At 45.8% G+C, this 21884-nt stretch overlaps 1 protein-coding gene across 4 annotated transcripts in view; it reads left to right on the plus strand.

Moving 5' to 3' along the window:
• Window positions 1-21884, plus strand: part of smoc2 (SPARC related modular calcium binding 2) — a 92403-nt gene that overhangs the window by 46454 nt on the left and 24065 nt on the right. For 2 of the 4 annotated variants that reach the window (XM_084153322.1, XM_084153320.1), the window contains exons 5-7: window positions 649-693; window positions 7158-7241; window positions 7528-7602. In XM_084153322.1, coding sequence (XP_084009448.1) covers window positions 649-693; window positions 7158-7241; window positions 7528-7602 — 204 coding nt within the window. The remainder of the gene's footprint in view (window positions 1-648; window positions 694-7157; window positions 7242-7527; window positions 7603-21884) is intronic. The other 2 variants (XM_084153323.1, XM_084153321.1) reach the window with 1 other exon arrangement.

Consider the following 21884-nt stretch of genomic DNA (forward strand, 5'->3'; position numbering starts at 1 on the left):
ATCCACTTACACAGTGAACCAACTTGACATTCTTTCGATTATGAGACATATTTGTGTGGACCACCATGTAATCCACTTCCCTATGGGAAAGTCAGAACCCAGCAGACTTTGGGCTCTGAGGGTTAGGTGTGCATCCCAAATGTCACTCTTTTCGCTATGGAGCCCAGTTCTTTTGACTAGGGCCCATAAGGGCTATTTACTATAAAGGGAATAGTGTGCCATTTAGGACGCAGCCTAGGAGTCCGAGGATGTTGCTCAATTCAGGGGCTACATGGTGCAAATAGGCCCAGCAGAAAATCCTGCAGTGGAGTTGAGCAACAAAGTTAAACTGTACGGAATGTGAGCGTTCCTGGATAACAGAGTCTGCCAAACAATCAAATAACCAATGCCACATGTCCCTATATTTTCCCTCTTTGTGGCTCAATTGGAAGTCAGTGTGATTTGAGTTGTGAGGCAACTACAGAGAACTCAGGGTGTGGGTTTGGGTTTGCAGTCCGTGTTGGTGTCACAGTACGACGCCAATGATTGAAAGCATGGCGGATATAGAAGTCACTGGTTGATGTACTAGGACTCTTTGGTCGTGACTGAAACAGAGAGGGACTACCTGGACTTGTCCAATAAGAAACACTAACTGCTATCCATTTTCAGGGTCAAAACACGAGAGAGCTAGCACAAGAGAACCCGGAAAAGCAGGTAAGTACATAGTACATTAGTACCTTGGCAATAACATGATCAAACTGTTGTTTTGGGTATATTTTATGTGTCTATAGTGGGTGTGCATTCATCCGTGCCTAAGGGAGTGTGTGAGTGAGTGCATGTGTGTGCTTGTGTGTATGCACCTGTGTGTGTTTGAATCTGTAATATATGTACATCATACAGGATGGTCACCTGTTATAGCTTGCCTTTCCATTATTTTGTCAATTGAAAGAGTGCAAGAGAGCAGCCTCAGGGCTGGAATAAAAGGTAGCTTGTTACACAGTAACTAGGCCAGAGAGAAGAGAGGCTGTGGTTGGCTTGTATAAAGTTTACTCCCAGCAGCTAGACTAAAGGGCTTTTCACACTACTGAGCCAAACCAGGCCAAACCAAACTGTACTGAGCTGGCCTGGTTACACATCCACCATAGTTGCTGGAACCATAATGAAAAAGACAATGTGGGAAAAAATATCAAGCCAGTAAAGTTTGATTCAGGGTCGGCACAATATTGTGAAAGGGCATAAGACCCCATTGGCCATTTCTGCTTGTCTTTACCAGAAGCCAGACAGAGATGGTGAAGGGCCCTGAGAGTGGCAGAACTCACCAACTTAACTCACCAACACAAATAATTTTCTTTCCTTTCAGCAGCGGTGTCCTCAGAAACATCAGATACAATGCTCTTCTCAGTCCTCCCTAACATTTTACCTCCTTTTTCCTCTGATTCTCTCTCTCTACCTCACAACTGAACCACACACGTTTCTGAGTTTCATTTTAAGGGCATGATGATTTGAAATCCTGTGAATCCTGTGAAGGATGACGTTAATTGGGGGGAAGTTTCCGATTGATTCCAGAGCCCGGGTCGTGATATTCTTCACTGTGTGACGTTTATGTCTGCGCCTCTTTTCTGTAAACAGCTTAAACCCAGAGCATGGAGGTTGTCTGAGCCCAGCCAAGTCATTACCCATAGGTCAACTGTTATTAGAGTCAGAGAAAATGCAGAGGCCAGAGAGAGAGAGTCCATCCTAAATGGCACCCCTTTCCCTATGTAGTGTACTACTTTTGACCAAAAGTAATGCACTACATAAGGAATAGGGTTCCATTTTGGACACAACCAGAGAGTGTAGTTCAGCTTAAATTGGTTGGATAAACAGGATGGTTAAAACCAGAATAAACCATAGATTTGTGGTATCCCGACACTGAAAATAGCTTTGATTGCATAAATATTTTGATTCGGCCAGAGGCCGATCAATATCTACGCCTCCTTAGACGGCCTCATCAACTGTCTGTTATTAGAAACAAACATCAAAGTGGGAACCAGATATCTTCCATAATTAACACTGTCCACCCACATTTATAATGGGACTTGAAGACTTAACTTAAAGGTCCAATGCAGCTGTTTTTATCTCAAATCATTTTTGGGTAACAATTAAGTACCTTACTGTGATTGTTTGAAATTAAAATGGTCAAAAAATTAACCAAAAAAGCTTATTAACAAAGAGCGATTTCTCAAGCAAGAACTTAGCTAGGACTGTCTAACAGTTGGGAGGGGAAAACCTAAAACTATAAATTGGCAGAGAGGTTTGGAACTCTTTCTTATCGGTCTATTAATCAAATCAAATTGTATTTGTCACCTGCGCCGAATACAACAGGCGTAGACCTTACAGTGAAATGCTTACTTACCTTAACCAACAATGCGGTTTTAAGAAAGAATACCTAAAAAAATGAGAAATAATTAAACAGCAGCAGTAAAATAACAATAGCGAGGCTATATACAGGGGGTACCGGTGCGGTACAGAACAGTCAAGTTGAGGGGGCACCGGTTAGTCAAGGTAATTGAGGTAATATGTACATGTAGGTAGAGTTATTAAAGGGACTATGCATAGATAATAAACAGAGAGTAGCAGCAGCGCAACAGAGGGGGGGGGGGGGGGCAATGCAAATAGTCTGGGTAGCCATTTGATTAGATGTTCAGGAGTCTTATGGCTTGGGGGTAGAAGCTGTTTAGAAGCCTCTTGGACCTAGATTTGGCGCTCCGGTACCGCTTGCCATGCGGTAGCAGAGAGAACACTCTATGACTAGGGTGGCTGGAGTTTTTGACAATTTCTAGGGCCTTCCTCTGACACCGCCTGGTATAGAGGTCCTGGAATGCAGGAAACTTGGCCCCAGTGATGTACTGGGCCATACGCACTACCCTCATACCGAGCAGTTGCCATACCAGGCAGTGACGCAACCAGTCAGGATGCTCTCGATGGTGCAGCTGTATGACCTTTTGAGGATCTGAGGACACATGCCAAATCTTTTCAGTCTCCTGAGGGGGAATAGGTTTTGTTGTACCCTCTTCACGACTGTCTTAGTGTGCTTGGACCATGTTAGTTTGTTGGTGATGTGGACACCAAGGAACTTCAAGCTCTCAACCTGCTCCACTACAGCCCCGTCGATGAGAATGGGGGCATGCTCAGTCCTCCTTTTCCTGTAGTCCACAATCGTCTCCTTTGTCTTGATCACATTGAGGGAGCGGTTGTTGTCCTGGCACCACAATGCCAGGTCTCTGACCTCCTCCCTATAGGCTGTCTCATCGTTGTCGGTGATCAGTCCTACCACTGTTGTGTCATCGGCAAACTTAATGATGGTGTTGGAGTCGTGACTGACCATGCAGTCATGAGTGAACAGGGAGTACAGGACTGAGGGGCCCCCATCTTGAGGATCAGCGTGGCGGATGTGTTGTTACCTACCCTTACCTCCTGGGGGCGCCCGTCAGGAAGTCCAGGATCCAGTTGCAGAGGGAGGTGTTTAGTCCCAGGGTCTTTAGCTTAGTGATGAGCTTTGAGGGCACTATGGTGTTGAACGCTGAGCTGTAGTCAATTAATAGCATTCTCACACAGGTGTTCCTTTTGTCCAGGTGTGAAAGGGCAGTGTGGAGTGCAATAGAAATTGCATCATCTGTGGATCTGTTGGGGAGGTATGCAAATTGAAGTGGGTCTAGGGTTTCTGGGATAATGGTGTTGATGTGAGCCATGATCAGCCTTTCAAAGCACTTCATGGCTACAGATGTGAGTGATATAGCTCGGTAGTCATTTAGGCAGGTTACCTTAGTGTCCTTGGGCACAGGGACTATGGTGGTCTGCTTGAAATATGTTAGTATTACAGACTCAGACAGGGAAAGGTTGAAAATGTCAGTGAAGACACTTGCCAGTTGGTCAACGCATCCTGGTAATCCGTCTGGCCCTGCGGCCTTGTGAATGTTGACCTGTTTAAAGCTCTTACTCACATCGGTTACGGAGAGCGTGATCACACAGTAATCCGGAACAGCTGATGCTCTCATGCATGTTTTAGTGTTACTTGCCTCGAAGAGAGCATAGAAGTAATTTAGCTCATCTGGTGGGCTCGTGTCACTGGGCAACTCGCGGCTGTGCTTCCCTTTGTAGTCTGTAATAGATTGCAAACCCTTCTACATCTGACGAGTGTCGGAGCTGGTGTAGTACGATTCGATCTTAGTCCTGTATTGACACTTTGCCTGTTTGATTGGTCGTCGGAAGGCATAGTGGGATTTCTTTTAAGCGTCCGGGTTAGAGTCCCGCTCCTTGAAAGTGGCAGCTCCACCATTTAGCTCTGTGCGGATGTTGCCTGTAATCCATGGCTTCTGGTTGGGGTATGTACTTACAGTCACTGTGGGGACGACATCATTGATGCACTTATTGATGAAGCCAATGACTGATTTGGTGTACTCCTCAATGACATCGGAAGAATCCCAGAACATATTCCAGTCTGTGCTAGCAAAACAGTCCTGTAGCTTAGCATCTGCTTCATCTGTCCACTTTTTTTATTGACCGAGTCACTGGTGCTTCCTGCTTTAGTTTTTGCTTGTAAGCAGGAATCCGGAGGATATAATTATGGTCAGATTTGCCAACTAAAACTAACAAAATAGCACGGTTGGTTAAGAGCCCATAAAACGGCAGCCATCCCCTCCGGCGCCATTCAACTACACTGAACAAAAATATAAACGCAACATGCAACAATTTCAAAGATTTTTCAAAGTTACAGTTCATATAAGGAAATCAGTCAATTGAAATAAATTCATTAAGCCCTAATCTATGGATTTCACATGACTGAGAAAACAGATATGCGTTTGTTGGTCACAGCGTGGATCAGAAAACCAGTCAGTATCTGGTGTGACCACCATTTGTCTCATGCAGCACGACACATCTCCTTCGCATAGAGTTGATCAGGCTGTTGATTGTGGCCTGTGGAATGTTGGCCCACTCCTCTTCAATGGCTGTGCGATGTTGCTGGATATTGGCGGGAACTGGAACACGCTGTCGTACATGTCAATCCAGAGCATCCCAAACATGCTCAATGGCTGACATGTCTGGTGAGTATGCATGCCATGGAAGAACTAGGACATTTTCAGTTTCCAGGAATTGTGTACAGATCCTTGCGACATGGGGCCATGCATTATCATGCTGAAACATGAGGTGATGGCGGCAGATGAATGGCACGACAATGGCCCTCAGGATCTCTGTGCATTCAAATTGCCATTGATAAAATATAATTGTGTTCGTTGTCCGTAGCTTATGCCTGCTCATACCATAAACCCACCACCACCATGGGGCACTCTGTTCACAACGTTGACATCAGCAAACCGCTCGCCCACACAACACCACACACATGGTCTGCGGTTGTGAGGCCGGTTGGACGTACTGCAAAATTCTCTAAAACGACGTAGAGAAATTGGTAGAAAAAGTAACATTAAATTCTCTGGCAACAGCTCTGGTGGACATTCCTGCAGTCAGTATGCCAGTTGCACTCTCCCTCAAAACTTGAGACATCCATGGCATTGTGTTGTGTGAAAAACATTTTTTAGAGTGGCCTTTTATTGTCCCCTAGCACGAGGTGCACCTATGTAATGATCATATTGTTTAATCAGCTTCTTGATATTCCAACCCTGTCAGGTGGATGGATTATCTTGGCAAATGAGAAATGCTCACTAACAGGGATGTAAATAAGCTTTTTGTGCATAAGGAAAATGACTGGGATCTTTTATTTCAGCTCATGAAACATGGATCCAACACTTTACATGTTACGTTTATATTTTTGTTCAGTATAAAACACAGGAAAATCAAGTTTTGGACTGCATTGGGACTTTCATACACATTCTGAAATAATTGGTCATTGAAGACTGACAGTAACTAATGCTGTGTAACAAGAAATGGCATGCAGTCTTCCTAATGCACACGAAAAAAGGAATTACAGCCATTAAAACGCTAAAGAATAATCTTTATTAAAGGTTTATGTTATATCCAAGTCATAAATATGACTTCCTTTTTGGAATCTCATTTCCTGTATAGTGCTATAACTTCCTGTGCATTTCTGAATTAATTTGTAACTGAAGACTGACAGGGTTCAAATTAAATCAATCCCAAAAGCTTTATTGTCCATTGAATTAACGTAAAATGGGACATTCTTCAATCTCTATAGTTCCCGTAAGGGCAGATGTAGGACTAGTGTGATCCACACTGTGTGTCCCAAATGGCATCCTATTCCATACATGGAGCACTACTTTTGACCAGAGCCTATGGGCCCTGGCCCAAAATATTGCACTATATAGGGGACAGGGTGCCATTGGGGATGTAGCCTGTGTCCCCAGTCAGTCCCTGCAGTGGTTGAGCCCTCCTCTGTGACCTGCTGTGAGGTTACCCACACCTGCGGCTCTGGGCTTTACACTAACGAGCCAGAGCCCAACTAGCCCCCATTTCCCAATCCTCCCTCCCCCCACTCCCCCCTTAAAATCATACAAACAAACAGAGCCTAAACAAACACCAAGCCCAACCCCAACCCTCTTGTTAATTGATTCATCTGGAACATGTGTGCGCCTGGATGTTGCATATTCCTCTGGTTGGGCCTTGCACGCCTTCTCCTCTCCTTTCTCCTGTTCTTCAGCTGGCGGTACACACACGCATGTACGCCCACAAACTCATGCATTCCTCACATGCAGATCCACAGAGGGATGGAGAAGTGTATAACACAAAGTAGTGTCAGCCTTTAGCAACTTTCACATCCCTTCTCGTTAACTTTGTGCTGCACCCTAGCTTGAGATGTACTGTATACATATGTTACTTATACTTTCCCATACATTTTCCATTGACAAAAGGGGATGGTGTTGGTGTCTGAAGATAGGTATTGGTATTATGTGTCGTTGAATAGCCACTAACACATTTTAATGATGATGATGATGATGAATATTATGAAAGCTCTCCACTCTTCATGTCCAACTATGACCACTATATGTACTGTACAACCACTGACACCTTGTGTGTACCTCCTCTCCTCTAGCAACCCTCTCACTCTTACAACTCTCGACTCTCTCTCTCTCATCCCCCAGTCTACCACTCTTGGCCGGGCAATGTGCAAATCTGTAATGGTTGATTTAGTGTTGTAAAAATCTAGCATACACTCTCAATTGTAGTTTCCTTGCAAATCTTTTCCATTCTAAACGCAGATGAGTCAACCGTCCTAGTTGTGGAGCCGAATTCCCCGACAGATGAGGAAGGTGAGCTCTTCTTCTTCCTTTCTGGGCCCTGTTTGAATAGTTCAGAAATTCATCCTTCCTTCCTTCCTTCATTCCTTCAAGTAATCACAAATCGGAATTGGTAGGGCTGGTGAAAGTAATACATGAGTACCTTGTTTTCACCTCAACAACACAAGAAAGGACATGTTTCAGTATTCGAAAAAGGGTTAGGATCATTTCTGCCTCACCAGTAAACTTCTGTGATGGATGATGTGTCAATGTGCGTTTGATTGAACATTCTTTAATCAATTCTGCAATCCTCTTTCAGACATAATTTCTCAGTACCCCACCCTCTGGACAGAGCAGGTCCGCAGCCGGCAGAACAACAGGACCAGAACACAATGTGAGTTCAAGAGGCATTTCTACCTATTAAATGATTGTTTTTTGGATTGCATTGTGAACTGAATTGATGCAGCTCTTGCAGCCTTTAGTTTCTTTTAAAAATAGCAAGAGAGTGTTGTGAGAAACTCTTAGTAGAAGAAAGACTAGTATGATTAAGTATTGAACGAGAGTATTGAATGGGATACACTGATCTATATGATATTAGTATATGGGATGAGTATCCTGTATTCTCAATTGATGATGGTTTCGAGCTCTGTCTCTCTCTTTTTTCTTATGCCATGTGCCTGTAATTGTCAGCACATTGCAGTACCCTCTCCATTCCCCTGGCTCAGTCTATCCTCTAACGCACAGATTGATCTCATTGCATGGATCAATGGCGTTGTTATTTACTCCCATCTACTCATTTGGTGAAAATTACTGTTTGCTGTATGAAACAATGCTATTTTTGGTGTCTATGTCGTAATACGTGTGTGTGTGTGCGTGTGCATGTGCATGCATGTGTGTGAATCGCTCAGTCTTGATTTTTCGACCAATGAAAACGTTGCAAACGCAGTGTTGATGGTTTTGATTACCCATGTACTCCCATGTGCTCTTTGTAGGGTATTGGATTTCTATCTATTAAAAAGGCTTCTTGAAAAATAAAAAAAATAATCAAAAGAGAGACACAGAGAGAGAAAAAAAAGTAAAGAGAGGCAGAGGAAGAGAGAGTTAAGAGAGCCAATGAGGTATTTGGGGTCTTTGTGGGGCTAAAGCTCTTGTAAAATGAAAACAAACAAAGACAAAGGGGATATGCATTATCCTACTGTTGCTTCTGAGCCCAGAGGGAAGCCACAAAGAAGAAGTAGAGGAAAGAAAGAAAGAAGTGATGAAAGCCCCAATGGCCCATTGGAGCTCTTTAAAAAAATGTGTTGGCATAGAAGTTTAATGCTTTAAAGCTCTGCTGGAGAGCTGTGTGGCATAAGGAAAAGTCGGCTACAGGGAGTGATCTGATTGAATCCTGGTGGGACTCTTGGATAGATATATTTCTTCGGTGGAGCCAAAGTAAGTCCCTGACTCTACGGATCAGTTAATGCATGGGAGAGCATTGAACTGTGTTTGGGAATGTTTAAGGAAAAAATATGCAGATATAAATGCTTGTTGCTTTAGATACAGGGAAAAAGTCTCTATGTGTGTGTGTGTGTGTGCGTGTGTGTGTGTAAATATTTACTTAACTTGAGCACAGGGACCTCTGTTCAGTCATTAGCCCCTTAATGCCGGTAAACAGTGCAGTGGGGGGCTGATAAAGCAGTCTGCACACACTGTTTCCGAACACTCCTCCTGCTCCTCCATTGTGTCTTCTCCTCTCCTCTTTTTTAAATCAAAATAAAATAAAATTATATTGGTCGCATACACATATTTTGCAGGTGTAGCAAAATGCTTATGTTCCTAACGCCAACAGTGCAGTAATACCTAACAATACACGTAAATCCCAAAAATATTAGAACGATCAATGTCAGAGTCTGGAAGTCCAGGACCCAGTTGCACAAGACGGGGTTCAGACCCAGGACCCCAAGCTTAGTGATGAGCTTGGAGGTCACTATGGTGTTGAAGGCTGAGCTGTAGTCGATGAACAGCATTCTTGGTGCGGTTTGCAAATTGTAGTGGGTCTAGGTTGTCGGGTAAGGTGGAGGTGTGTCACGGTTTCTGCCGAGGCTGCTCCTTCTCCTTGTTCGGGCAGGCTTCGGCGGTCGTCGTCCCCGGAGTACTAGCTGCCACCGTTCGTTGTTTCTGTGTTCGTTTGGTTTGGTCTGTTTTGGTACACCTGTTTCTCATTTTGTCTTGATTATGTGTCCTTTAAGTTCTCGTTGTTTCTGTCGTGTGGTTGTGTGTAGTTGTTCCATGTCAGCAGGTGTTGCCAGTCAGTTTGTGCTCTATTTTTATAGAGAGTCCGCACTGTTGTGCGTTTGTTGTATTTTTACACTGAGTGCGTTATTTTCCTTGTGCCTCCGGCTCTGTTTGTAGCCATTCATTCTGTGGACTTTATTAAAGTATTTTGGACTTGCATCTGCATCCTGCATTTGATTCCACACCACACCTACGCCCGTCTCTGACAGAACTACGCACCACTCATGGAATCAGCAGGAGCAGCAGCAGCGACCGAGTCATGGGAGGAGCGCGTCCGCGGACAGGATGACAGGATAGCTCAAGTCACCAACACTCTGCAGGGAGTTATGAATACCCTGCATCACCTGGGGACCAGTTGGGCACCCACGCCTCCTCCCACATTACCACCAGCACCGGTCAGTCCCTTTGTCCACGCTCCGGAACCCAGTGGGATTCGGCTCTCGCTCCCGAGGGCGTATGATGGTACAGCTGCCGGGTGTCAAGGTTTCCTCCTACAAGTTGAACTCTACCTCGCCACCGTTCACCCGGTGCCCTCGGGACACGAGAGCGTTTCCGCCCTCATCTCCTGTCTCACCGGCAAGGCGTTGGAGTGGGCCAACGCCGAATGGAGGAGAATAGACCCTGCGACGATCACCTATGCAGAGTTCTCCCGTCGCTTCAGGGCTGTATTCGACCATCCACCTGAGGGGAAGGCGGCGGGAGAACGTCTATTCTACCTCCGACAGGGGAAGAGGAGCGACCAGGAGTTCACACTGGAGTTCCGGACTCTAGCGGCAGATGCAGGGTGGAATGAGCGGGCCCTCATAGACCACTTCCGCTGCAGCCTACGGGAGGACGTCCGTCGTGAGTTGGCCTGCAGGGACACGACCAGTTGGTGGATATGGCCATTCGCCTAGACACCCTGCTGGCCACCCGTGGACGTCCTGAGTGGGGGTCGTCCATTCCACCCTCCAGCACCTCCGAGCCTAGTCCTATGGAGCTCGGGGGTGCTGGCGCTAGAGAGGAGAGGAAAAGGAGCCCCAGGGGAACCAACCCCTGTACCAACTGTGGCCGTGGAGGACACACTGCGGCCAGGTGCTGGGGGGGGTCTCCTAGGGGACGAGACGGCAAGCCACGCACTGGGGAGTCCTTCCAGGTGAGTAGGCGCCCCACTTACCCAGAGCTCTCTGTTGTGCACCTAACCATACCTGTTTGCTTCCCACAGGTTGCACCTCGTTCCCAGCATAAGGCGCTAGTAGATTCAGGCGCAGCTGGGAATTTTATAGATCGGAGATTTTGTGCAGAGTTAGGGATTCCCCTCCTTCCTGTCAACAATCCTTTCCCTTTACATGCTCTAGATAGCCGTCCGTTGGGATCGGGGTTGATTAGGGAGGTCACAGCTCCACTTAGGATGGGGACGCAGGAGGGTCATGAGGAGACTATACAGCTACAGTGGGGAAAAAAAGTATTTAGTCAGCCACCAATTGTGCAAGTTCTCCCACTTAAAAAGATGAGAGAGGCCTGTAATTTTCATCATAGGTACACGTCAACTATGACAGACAAAATGAGAAAAAAAAATCCAGAAAATCACATTGTAGGATTTTTTATGAATTTATTTGCAAATTATGGTGGAAAATAAGTATTTGGTCAATAACAAAAGTTTCTCAATACTTTGTTATATACCCTTTATTAGCAATGACACAGGTCAAACGTTTTCTGTAAGTCTTCACAAGGTTTTCACACACTGTTGCTGGTATTTTGGCCCATTCCTCCATGCAGATCTCCTCTAGAGCAGTGATGTTTTGGGGCTGTCGCTGGACAACACAGACTTTCAACTCCCTCCAAAGATTTTTTATGGTGTTGAGATCTGGAGACTGGCTAGGCCACTCCAGGACCTTGAAATGCTTCTTACGAAGCCACTCCTTAGTTGCCCGGGCGGTGTGTTTGGGATCATTGTCATGCTGAAAGACCCAGCCACGTTTCATCTTCAATGCCCTTGCTGATGGAAGGAGGTTTTCACTCAAAATCTCACGATACATGGCCCCATTCATTCTTTCCTTTACACGGATCAGTCATCCTGGTCCCTTTGCAGAAAAACAGCCCCAAAGCATGATGTTTCCACCCCCATGCTTCACAGTAGGTATGGTGTTCTTTGGATGCAACTCAGCATTCTTTGTCCTCCAAACACAACGAGTTGAGTTTACACCAAAAAGTTATATTTTGGTTTCATCTGACCATATGGCATTCTCCCAATCCTCTTCTGGATCATCCAAATGCACTCTAGCAAACTTCAGACGGGCCTGGACATGTACTGGCTTAAGCAGGGGGACACGTCTGGCACTGCAGGATTTGAGTCCCTGGCGGCGTAGTGTGTTACTGATGGTAGGCTTTGTTACTTTGGTCCCAGCTCTCTGCAGGTCATTCACTAGGTCCCCCCGTGTGGTTCTGGGATTTTTGCTCACCGTTCTTGTGATCATTTTGACCCCACGTGGTGAGATCTTGCGTGGAGCCCCAGATCGAGGGAGATTATCAGTGGTCTTGTATGTCTTCCATTTCCTAATAATTGCTCCCACAGTTGATTTCTTCAAACCAAGCTGCTTACCTATTGCAGATTCAGTCTTCCCAGCCTGGTGCAGGTCTACAATTTTGTTTCTGGTGTCCTTTGACAGCTCTTTGGTCTTGGCCATAGTGGAGTTTGGAGTGTGACTGTTTGAGGTTGTGGACAGGTGTCTTTTATACTGATAACAAGTTCAAACAGGTGCCATTAATACAGGTAACAAGTGGAGGACAGAGGAGCCTCTTAAAGAAGAAGTTACAGGTCTGTGAGAGCCAGAAGTCTTGCTTGTTTGTAGGTGACCAAATACTTATTTTCCACCATAATTTGCTAATAAATTCATAAAAAATCCTACAATGTGATTTTCTGGATTTTTTTCCTCAATTTGTCTTTCATAGTTGACGTGTACCTATGATGAAAATTACAGGCCTCTCTCATCTTTTTAAGTGGGAGATCTTGCACAATTGGTGGCTGACTAAATACTTTTTTCCCCCACTGTATATCTTATTGACTCTCCTGCGTATCCGGTGGTGCTGGGGCTTCCCTGGTTGATTACCCATAATCCCTCTATTTCGTGGCAACAGAGGGCTCTTAAGGAGTGGTCTGCCCAGTGTGTAGGGCGATGTCTGGGCGTTTCCGTAGGGGCGACCTCGGTGGAGAGTCCAAACCAAGTGCCCGCATTGCACATTCCCCCCGAGTATGAGGATTTAGCACTTGTGTTTAGTAAGGCGAGGGCGACGCAGTTGCCACCACATAGACAGGGGGATTGTGCGATAGACCTCCAGGTAGGAGCTGCGCTTCCGCAGAGCCATGTGTATCCTTTGTCTCAAGAGGAGAAGAGAGCTATGGAGACTTACATAGCCGAGTCTCTGAGACAGGGATACATACGGCCCTCCACTTCCCCTGCGTCCTCAAGTTTCTTTTTTGTGAAGAAAAAGGATGGAGGTTTGCGCCCGTGTATTGATTACCGCAGTCTCAATCAGATTACTGTGAAATACAGTTATCCACTCCCTCTGATTGCGACTATGACGGAGTCTTTACACGGGGCGCGGTTCTTCACAAAATTGGACCTCAGGAGCGCATACAACTTGGTGCGTATTAGGGAGGGAGACGAATGGAAGACAGCAAGTAGTACCACCTCGGGTCATTACGAGTATCTCGTCATGCCATACGGGTTAATGAATGCTCCTTCAGTCTTCCAATCCTTCGTAGATGAGATCTTCCGGGATATGCAGGGGCAAGGAGTGGTCGTGTACATTGACGACATTCTGGTGTATTCTTCTACCCGAGCCGAGCATGTAGCCCTGGTGCACCGAGTGTTGAGGAGATTGTTGGAGCATGACCTATATGTCAAGGCAGAGAAATGTCTGTTTTTCCAGGAGTCTGTCTCCTTTTTGGGTTATCAGTTGTCTGCGTCAGGGGTAAAGATGGAGGTTGACCGTGTGTCGGCCGTGCGTAATTGGCAAACTCCAACCACTGTTAAAGAGGTGCAGCGGTTCTTGGGCTTTGCGAATTACTACAGGAGGTTTATCCGGGGTTTTGGACAGGTGGCAGCTCCCATAACGTCTCTTCTAAAGGGAGGTCCGGTGCGCCTGCAGTGGTCTGCTGAGGCTGATATGGCTTTTGGGAGACTGAAGGACCTGTTTACCTCGGCGCCGGTGCTAGCGCATCCGGATCCCGCGCTACCATTCCAGGTCGAGGTAGACGCGTCTGAAGCCGGTATAGGGGCCGTGCTCTCGCAACGGTCTGGCACGCCCCTGAAACTCCGCCCCTGTGCCGTTTACTCTAAAAAGCTCAGTCCGGCGGAGCGAAATTATGACGTGGGGGACAGGGAGCTGCTAGCCGTGGTCCAGGCCCTAAAGGTGTGGAGGCATTGGCTTGAGGGGGCTCAACACCCTTTCCTCATTTTGACTGACCACTGAAACCTGGAGTACATCCGGGCAGCTAGGAGACTGAACCCTCGCCAGGCTAGGTGGAACATGTTTCTGGCCCGGTTCGTTTTTAAGATCACGTACATCCCTGGGTCCCAGAACGGTAAGGGAGATGCCCTGTCCCGGCGGTATGACACGGAGGAGAGGTCCGTTGAGCCCACGCCCATACTCCCGCCGTCTTGCCTGGTGGCACCGGTGGTGTGGGAGGTCGATTCCGAAATCGAGCGGGCGTTGCGTACCGATCCTAGCCCTCCACAGTGTCCTGTGGGTCGAACGTACGTTCCGCTCGAGGTTCGGGATCGACTTACATATTGGGCTCACACGTCACCCTCCTCTGGACATCCAGGGATTGGCCGGACGGTGCACTGCCTTAGCACTAAGTACTGGTGGCCAACGTTAGCCAGGGATGTGAGGGTTTATGTTTCCTCCTGCTCGGTGTGTGCCCAGTGTAAGGCACCCAGACACCTGCCCCGGGGTAAGCTACAACCCCTGCCCGTTCCACAACGACCCTGGTCTCACCTCTCGGTGGATTTCGTTACTGACCTTCTCCCCTCCCAGGGAAATACCACCATCCTGGTCGTTGTGGATCGGTTCTCGAAGGCCTGTCGTCTCCTTCCCATGCCGGGTCTCCCCACTGCCCTACAGACCGCTCAGGCCCTATTCACTCACGTCTTCCGGCATTACGGGGTACCCGAGGATATAGTGTCTGATCGAGGCCCCCAGTTTACCTCTCGAGTCTGGAGAGCGTTCATGGAGTGCTTGGGGGTCTCGGTGAGCCTTACCTCAGGCTACCACCCGGAGAGCAATGGGCAGGTTGAATGGGTAAACCAGGATGTGGGTAGGTTTCTGAGGTCGTATTGCCAGGGCCGGCCGGAGGAGTGGGCGAGGTATGTTCCCTGGGCCGAGATGGCCCAGAACTCCCTTCGCCACTCCTCCACCAGACTCACTCCTTTCCAATGTGTACTAGGGTACCAGCCGGCTCTGGCACCTTGGCATCAGAGCCAGATCGAGGCTCCTGCGGTGGATGAGTGGGTGCGGTGCTCGGAGGAGACATGGAACGCTGCTCACGTACATCTGCAGCGGGCCATCCGTCGACACAAGGCGAGCGCCGATCTCCACCGCAGTGAAGGACCGGTGTACGCACCGGGAGATCGAGTCTGGCTCTCGACCAGAAACCTGCCCCTCCGCCTGCCCTGCCGGAAGCTGGGTCGGCGGTTTGTGGGGCCTTTTAAAGTCCTGAGGAGGTTGAACGAGGTGTGTTACAGATTAGAACTTCCTATTGATTATAAGAATATTAACCCCTCGTTCCATGTGTCTCTCCTCAGGCCAGTGGTAGCTGGTCCACTCCAGGACTGTGAGATAGCAGAGACTCCTCCGCCCCCGCTGGACATCGAGGGGGCTCCGGCGTACACAGTTCGGTCCATCCTGGATTCGAGACGCCGGATGGGGGGTCTCCAATATCTCGTGGAGTGGGAGGGGTACGGTCCGGAGGAGCGGTGCTGGGTGCCGAGGAGAGATATCTTAGACCTGTCTCTTCTGACTGAGTTCCATCGTGGTCATCCCACGCGCCCTGCTCCGCGTCCTCCTGGTCGTCCCCGAGGCCGGGGTCGGCGCACGGCTGGAGCCACGCGTCAAGGGGGGGGTACTGTCACGGTTTCTGCCGAGGCTGCTCCTTCTCCTTGTTCGGGCAGGCTTCGGCGGTCGTCGTCCCCGGAGTACTAGCTGCCACCGTTCGTTGTTTCTGTGTTCGTTTGGTTTGGTCTGTTTTGGTACACCTGTTTCTCATTTTGTCTTGATTATGTGTCCTTTAAGTTCTCGTTGTTTCTGTCGTGTGGTTGTGTGTAGTTGTTCCATGTCAGCAGGTGTTGCCAGTCAGTTTGTGCTCTATTTTTATAGAGAGTCCGCACTGTTGTGCGTTTGTTGTATTTTTACGCTGAGTGCGTTATTTTCCTTGTGCCTCCGGCTCTGTTTGTAGCCGTTCATTCTGTGGACTTTATTATTTTGTATTTTGGACTTGCATCTGCATCCTGCATTTGATTCCACACCACACCTACGCCGTCTCTGACAAGGTGATATGATCATTATCCTTAACTAGCCTCTCAAAGCACTTCATGATGACAGAAGTGAGTGCTACTGGGCGATTAGTCATTTAGTTTAGTTATCTTCGCTTTCTTGGGTACAGGAACAATGTAGGGATGGGAATGAGTAATCAAGTACTCGAGTACTCGAACTGACCTCAAAACTCGATCTTTAACCAGAGATATATATTTTTCTAATACTGTATAACTATTTGGTCTAAATTTTGTCTTGAAAACAACATTCATTTGCTTTGACTCTAGTGTTCCATTTGTGCATGTGCATTTCAGGGACACAACAAAAAATAAACGAAGCCAAGCATCACACAGTTCTGCTCACTAAATTCCCTTTCCCCTCCGTGTCTCACTCCTCACTCAATTGCGTTTCGACTGCTCCCTCTACACACTCGTGCTGTTTGCACCTACAGAAATAAATGAATATAAAAACGTACAGTTGAAGTCGGAAGTTTACATACACCTTAGCCAAATACATTTAAACTCAGTTTTTCACAATTCCTGACATTTAATCCTAGTAAAAATTCCCTGTCTTAGGTCAGTTAGGATCACCACTTTATTTTAAGAATGTGAATTGTCAGAATAATAGTAGAGAGTGATTTCAGAAGTTTACATACACTCAATTAGTATTTGGTAGCATTGTCTTTAAATTGTTTAATTTGGGTCAAACGTTTCGGGTAGCCTTCCACAAGCTTCCCACAATAAGTTGGGTGAATTTTGGCCCATTCCTCCTGACAGAGCTGGTGTAACGGAATCAGGTTTGTAGGCCTCCTTGCTCGCACACGCTTTTTCAGTTCTGCCCACACATTTTCTATAGGATTGAGGTCAGGGCTTTGTGATGATTACTCCAATAACTTTACTTTGTTGTCCTTAAGCCATTTTGCCACAACTTTGGAAGTATGCTTAGTGTCATTGTTCATTTGGAAGAGCCATTTGCAACCAAGCTTTAACTTCCTGACTGATGTCTTAAGATGTTGCTTCAATATATCCACATAATTTTCCTTCCTCATGATGCCATCTATTTTGTGAAGTGCACCAGTCCCTCCTGCAGCAAAGCACCCCCTCAGCATGATGCTGCCACCCCCGTGCTTCACGGTTGGGATGGGGTTCTTCAGCTTGCAAGCCACCCCCTTTTTCTTCCAAACATAACGATGGTCATTATGGCCAAACAGTTCTATTTATGTTTCATCAGACCAGAGGACATTTCTCCAGAAAGTACGATCTTTGTCCCCATGTGCAGTTGCAAACCGTAGTCTGGCTTTTTTATGGCGGTTTTGGAGCAGTGGCTTCTTCCTTGCTGAGCGGCCTTTCAGGTTATGTCGATATAGGACTCGTTTTACTGTGGATATAGAAACTTTTGTACCCGTTTCCTCCATTATCTTCACAAGGTCCTTTGCTGTTGTTCTGGAATTGATTTGCACTTTTCGCACCAAAGTACATTCATCTCTAGGAGACAGAATGCGTCTCCTTCCTGAGCGGTATGATGGCTGTGTGGTCCCATGGTGTTTATACTTGCGTACTATTTGTACAGATGAACGTGGTACATTCAGGCGTTTAGAAATTGCTCCCAAGGATGAACCAGACTTGTGGAGGTCTACAAATTTTTTTCTGAGGTCTTGGCTGATTTCTTTTGATTTTCCCATGATGTCAAGCAAAGAGGCACTGAGTTTGAAGGTAGGCCTTGAAATACATCCACAGGTACACCTTCAGTTGACTCAAATGATGGCAATTAGCCTACCAGAAGCTTCTAAAGCAATGACATCATTTTCTGGAATTTTCCAAGCTGTGAAAAGGCACAATCAACTTAGTGTATGTAAACTTCTGACCCACTGGAATTGTGATACAGTGAATCATAAGTGAAATAATCTGTCTGTAAACAATTGTTGGAAAAATTACTTGTGTCATGCACAAAGTAGATGTCCTAACCGACTTGCCAAAACTATTGTTTGTTAACAAGAAATTAGTGGAGTGGTTGAAAAACAAGTTTTAATGACTCCAACCTAAGTGTATCTAAACTTCCGACTTCAACTGGATCTAACTGATGGGATACACAAGCTACATTCCTTGCCAAATTACGACAGTTTTAGCACAATTTCTAAATAGAGTTGTTGACTGAAGTAGGGATATCTGTGTTCCAACAATGAGCTGTAGATTTTGAATATTTTCCATTTTCCATTTAGGGTACTTTGCGGTTGTCACTAGTTACCACAGCCACAAAATCAAAATTGACTATATCGTAAAAATGCATGAAAATGCTTTTTTTTTTTTTAAGGTTAGGCATAACGCTAACAGTTTGGTTAAGGTTAGGGTTAGGTTTAAAATCTGATTTTAAGAAGCGAACATGTACAGTGAGGGAAAAAAGTATTTGATCCCCTTCTGATTTTGTACGTTTGCCCACTGACAAAGAAATGATCAGTCTATAATTTCAATGGTAGGTTTATTTGAACAGTGAGAGACAGAATAACAACAAAAAAATACAGAAAAACACATGTCAAAAATGTTATAAATTGATTTGCATTTTAATGAGGGAAATAAGTATTTGACCCCCAGGTGTCTTTTAAACAGGTAACGAGCTGAGATTAGGAGCACACTCTTAAAGGGAGTGCTCCTAATCTCAGTTTGTTACCTGTATAAAAGACACCTGTCCACAGAAGCAATCAATCAATCAGATTCCAAACCCTCCACCATGGCCAAGACCAAAGAGCTCTCCAAGGATGTCAGGGACAAGATTGTAGACCTACACAAGGCTGGAATGGGCTGCAAGAACATCGCCAAGCAGCTTGGTGAGAAGGTGACAACAGTTGGTGTGATTATTCGCAAATGGAAGAAATACAAAAGAACTGTCAATCTCCCTCGGCCTGGGGCTCCATGCAAGATCTCACCTCGTGGAGTTGCAATGATCATGAGAACGGTGAGGAATCAGCCTAGAACTACACGGGAGGATCTTGTCAATGATCTCAAGGTAGCTGGGACCATAGTCACCAAGAAAACAATTGGTAACACACTACGCCGTGAAGGACTGAAATCCTGCAGCGCCCGCAAGGTCCCCCTGCTCAAGAAAGCACATATACAGGGCCATCTGAAGTTTGCCAATGAACATCTGAATGATTCAGAGGAGAACTGGGTGAAACTGTTGTGGTCAGATGAGACCAAAATCGAGCTCTTTGGCATCAACTCAACTCGCCGTGTTTGGAGGAGGAGGAATGCTTCCTATGACCCCAAGAACACCATCCCCACCGTCAAACATGGAGGTGGAAACATTATGCTTTGGCTGTGTTTTTCTGCTAAGGGGACAGGACAACTTCACTGCATCAAAGGGACGATGGACGGGGCCATGTACCATCAAATCTTGGGTGAGAACCTCCTTCCCTCAGCCAGGGCATTGTGGATGGATATTCCAGCATGACAATGACCCAAAACACATGGCCAAGGCAACAAAGGAGTGGCTCAAGAAGAGGCACATTAAAGTCCTGGAGTGGCCCAGCTAGTCTCCAGACCTTAATCCCATAGAAAATATGTGGAGGGAGCTGAAGGTTTGAGTTGCCAAACGTCAGCCTCGAAACCTTAATGACTTGGAGAAGATCTGCAAAGAGGAGTGGAACATAATCCCTCCTGAGATATGTGCAAACCTGGTGGCCAACTACAAGAAACGTCTGACCTCTGTGATTGCCAACAATGGTTTTGCCACCAAATACTAAGTCATGTTTTGCAGAGGGGTCAAATACTTATTTCCCTCATTAAAATGCAAATCAATGTATAACATTTTTGACATGCGTTTTTTTTCTGGATTTTTTTGTTGCTATTCTGTCTCTCACTGTTCAAATAAACCTACCATTAAAATTATAGACTGATCATGTCTTTGTCAGTGGGCAAACTTACAAAATCAGCAGGGGATCAAATACTTTTTTCCCTCACTGTAGAGGGTTTATAACTTTGTGGTTGTGGTAACTAATGTTAGTGACAAACATACGATCTGCTAGTGGCATTTAGAATTGGTTAGCCTAAGCTATTACCCTCCTAAACATAGACCGGTTCCACACTGAACATATGCAAAAACATTAGTTTGATAAAGACAAAGAGCGTATTTTCATCAGAATCATTAAGTCTAGGCCTACTCACGAAACAGATGTCCTGGCCATAATTCATCCCCATGCAGTGTTCAATGTATAATTTTTTTATCCATTTAGAATATTCCAAGGAACAGGCATAATAAACTCTATCGAACATCTGTATATCGAAAAGAAGACTTTTGTTTGATTATGGTTTGTAACCCTGAAAAATTGGTCTTTCAACTTGCCAAATTGAGCCCCGTTTCAAATCATCACTCTAAGAAGAACTGTTCCAGAAGCGAGACGTGAATCACTTCGCACTATTTTGTTCTATTGTATTCTGTTATATTACATCATGTTTTTTTACTTATAAAATAGGTGTCTTGACTGTGATAAGGGCTCGGGAAATAAGAGCATCTTGTCTGCAAAATTAACAAAACAAGGCTATGCCATTGCACAGCCATAGGCTTCTACAGGCAAGCGCCACACTGCTGAGGTTTTTACCTTTTTGAAGATTGTGTTCCACAATCTTAAACAGTTGATATTATAGTTTCAATAAACACATATTAAATGGCACTTGTTTTTTTATTGACAATATATATATATGGGGCAATTTACCAATTAGGATTTGTTGTCTGTAATAGTTATGATAAATTAGGCATTGTTGCTCACTGTTTGCATATAGATACATATGCACATTTCTTCTCAGTCTTCTAAAAATGTATTTGAGTACTTGAGTGCTCGAATAAAAAATAATGTGAGTACTCAAACAGTCAAAAAAGGTAAAATGCCCTTCCCTAAAAGAATGGTGGACATCTTGAAGCAAGTGGGGACAACAGACTAGGATAGGGAGAGATTGAATATGTCCGTAAACATTCCAGCCAGCAGGTCTGAGGACGCGGCTAAGTATGCCATCTGGGTCTGCAGCCTTGCGAGGGTTAACACGCTTTTTGTTTGGGTAAGTTCTTATAGTAACAGTGGAAACAACATCCTCTATGCACTTCCTGATGATCTCAGCCACCGAGTCAGTGTATACGTCAATGTTATTCTCAGAGGCAACCCGGAACAAATCCCAATCCGCGCGATCAAAACAATCTTGAAGCATAGATTCCGATTGGTCAGACCAACGTTACCACGGGTACTTCCTGTTTAAGTTTCTGCCTATAGAAAAAGGAGGAGTAAAATGGAGGTGTGATCTGATTTGCGGAACGGAGGGCAGGGGAGGGCCTTGTAGCCGTCCCAGAAGAGGGAGTAGCAATGGTCAATAATATTTATTGAGCGAGTAGCACAGGCAATGTGTTGATAAAACTTCGGTAGTGGTTCCTCAGACTTGCTTTATTAAAGTCCCCAGCTACAATAAATGCAACCTCAAGATATGCAGTTTCCAGTTGGCACAAAGTCCAGTGTAGTTCCTTGAAAGCCGTCGCGGTGTCGGCTTGAGGGGGTATATACACGGCCGTGACGATTACCAAAAACAATTCTCTAGGGATTCGATTGTGAGGTTTTCCAAATCGAGAGAACAAAAGGACTTGAGTTCCTGTACGTTACCACAATCACACCATGAGTAGTTAATCATGAAATACACCTCTGCATTTCTTCTTTCTGGAGAGTTCTTTCTTCCTGTCTGCTTGATGTACAGAGAACCCTGCTGGCTGTATGGACTGGGATAGTATATCCGTTGAGAGCTATGATTCCGTGAAACAGAGTATGTTACAGTCCCTGATGTCTCTCTGGAATGAGATCCTCGCCCTGAGCTCGTCTATTTTATTGTCTAGGGACTGAACATTAGCGAGTAA

Source organism: Coregonus lavaretus, assembly GCF_964263955.1.
Source record: "Coregonus lavaretus genome assembly, chromosome: 36".
NCBI lineage: Eukaryota > Metazoa > Chordata > Actinopteri > Salmoniformes > Salmonidae > Coregonus > Coregonus lavaretus.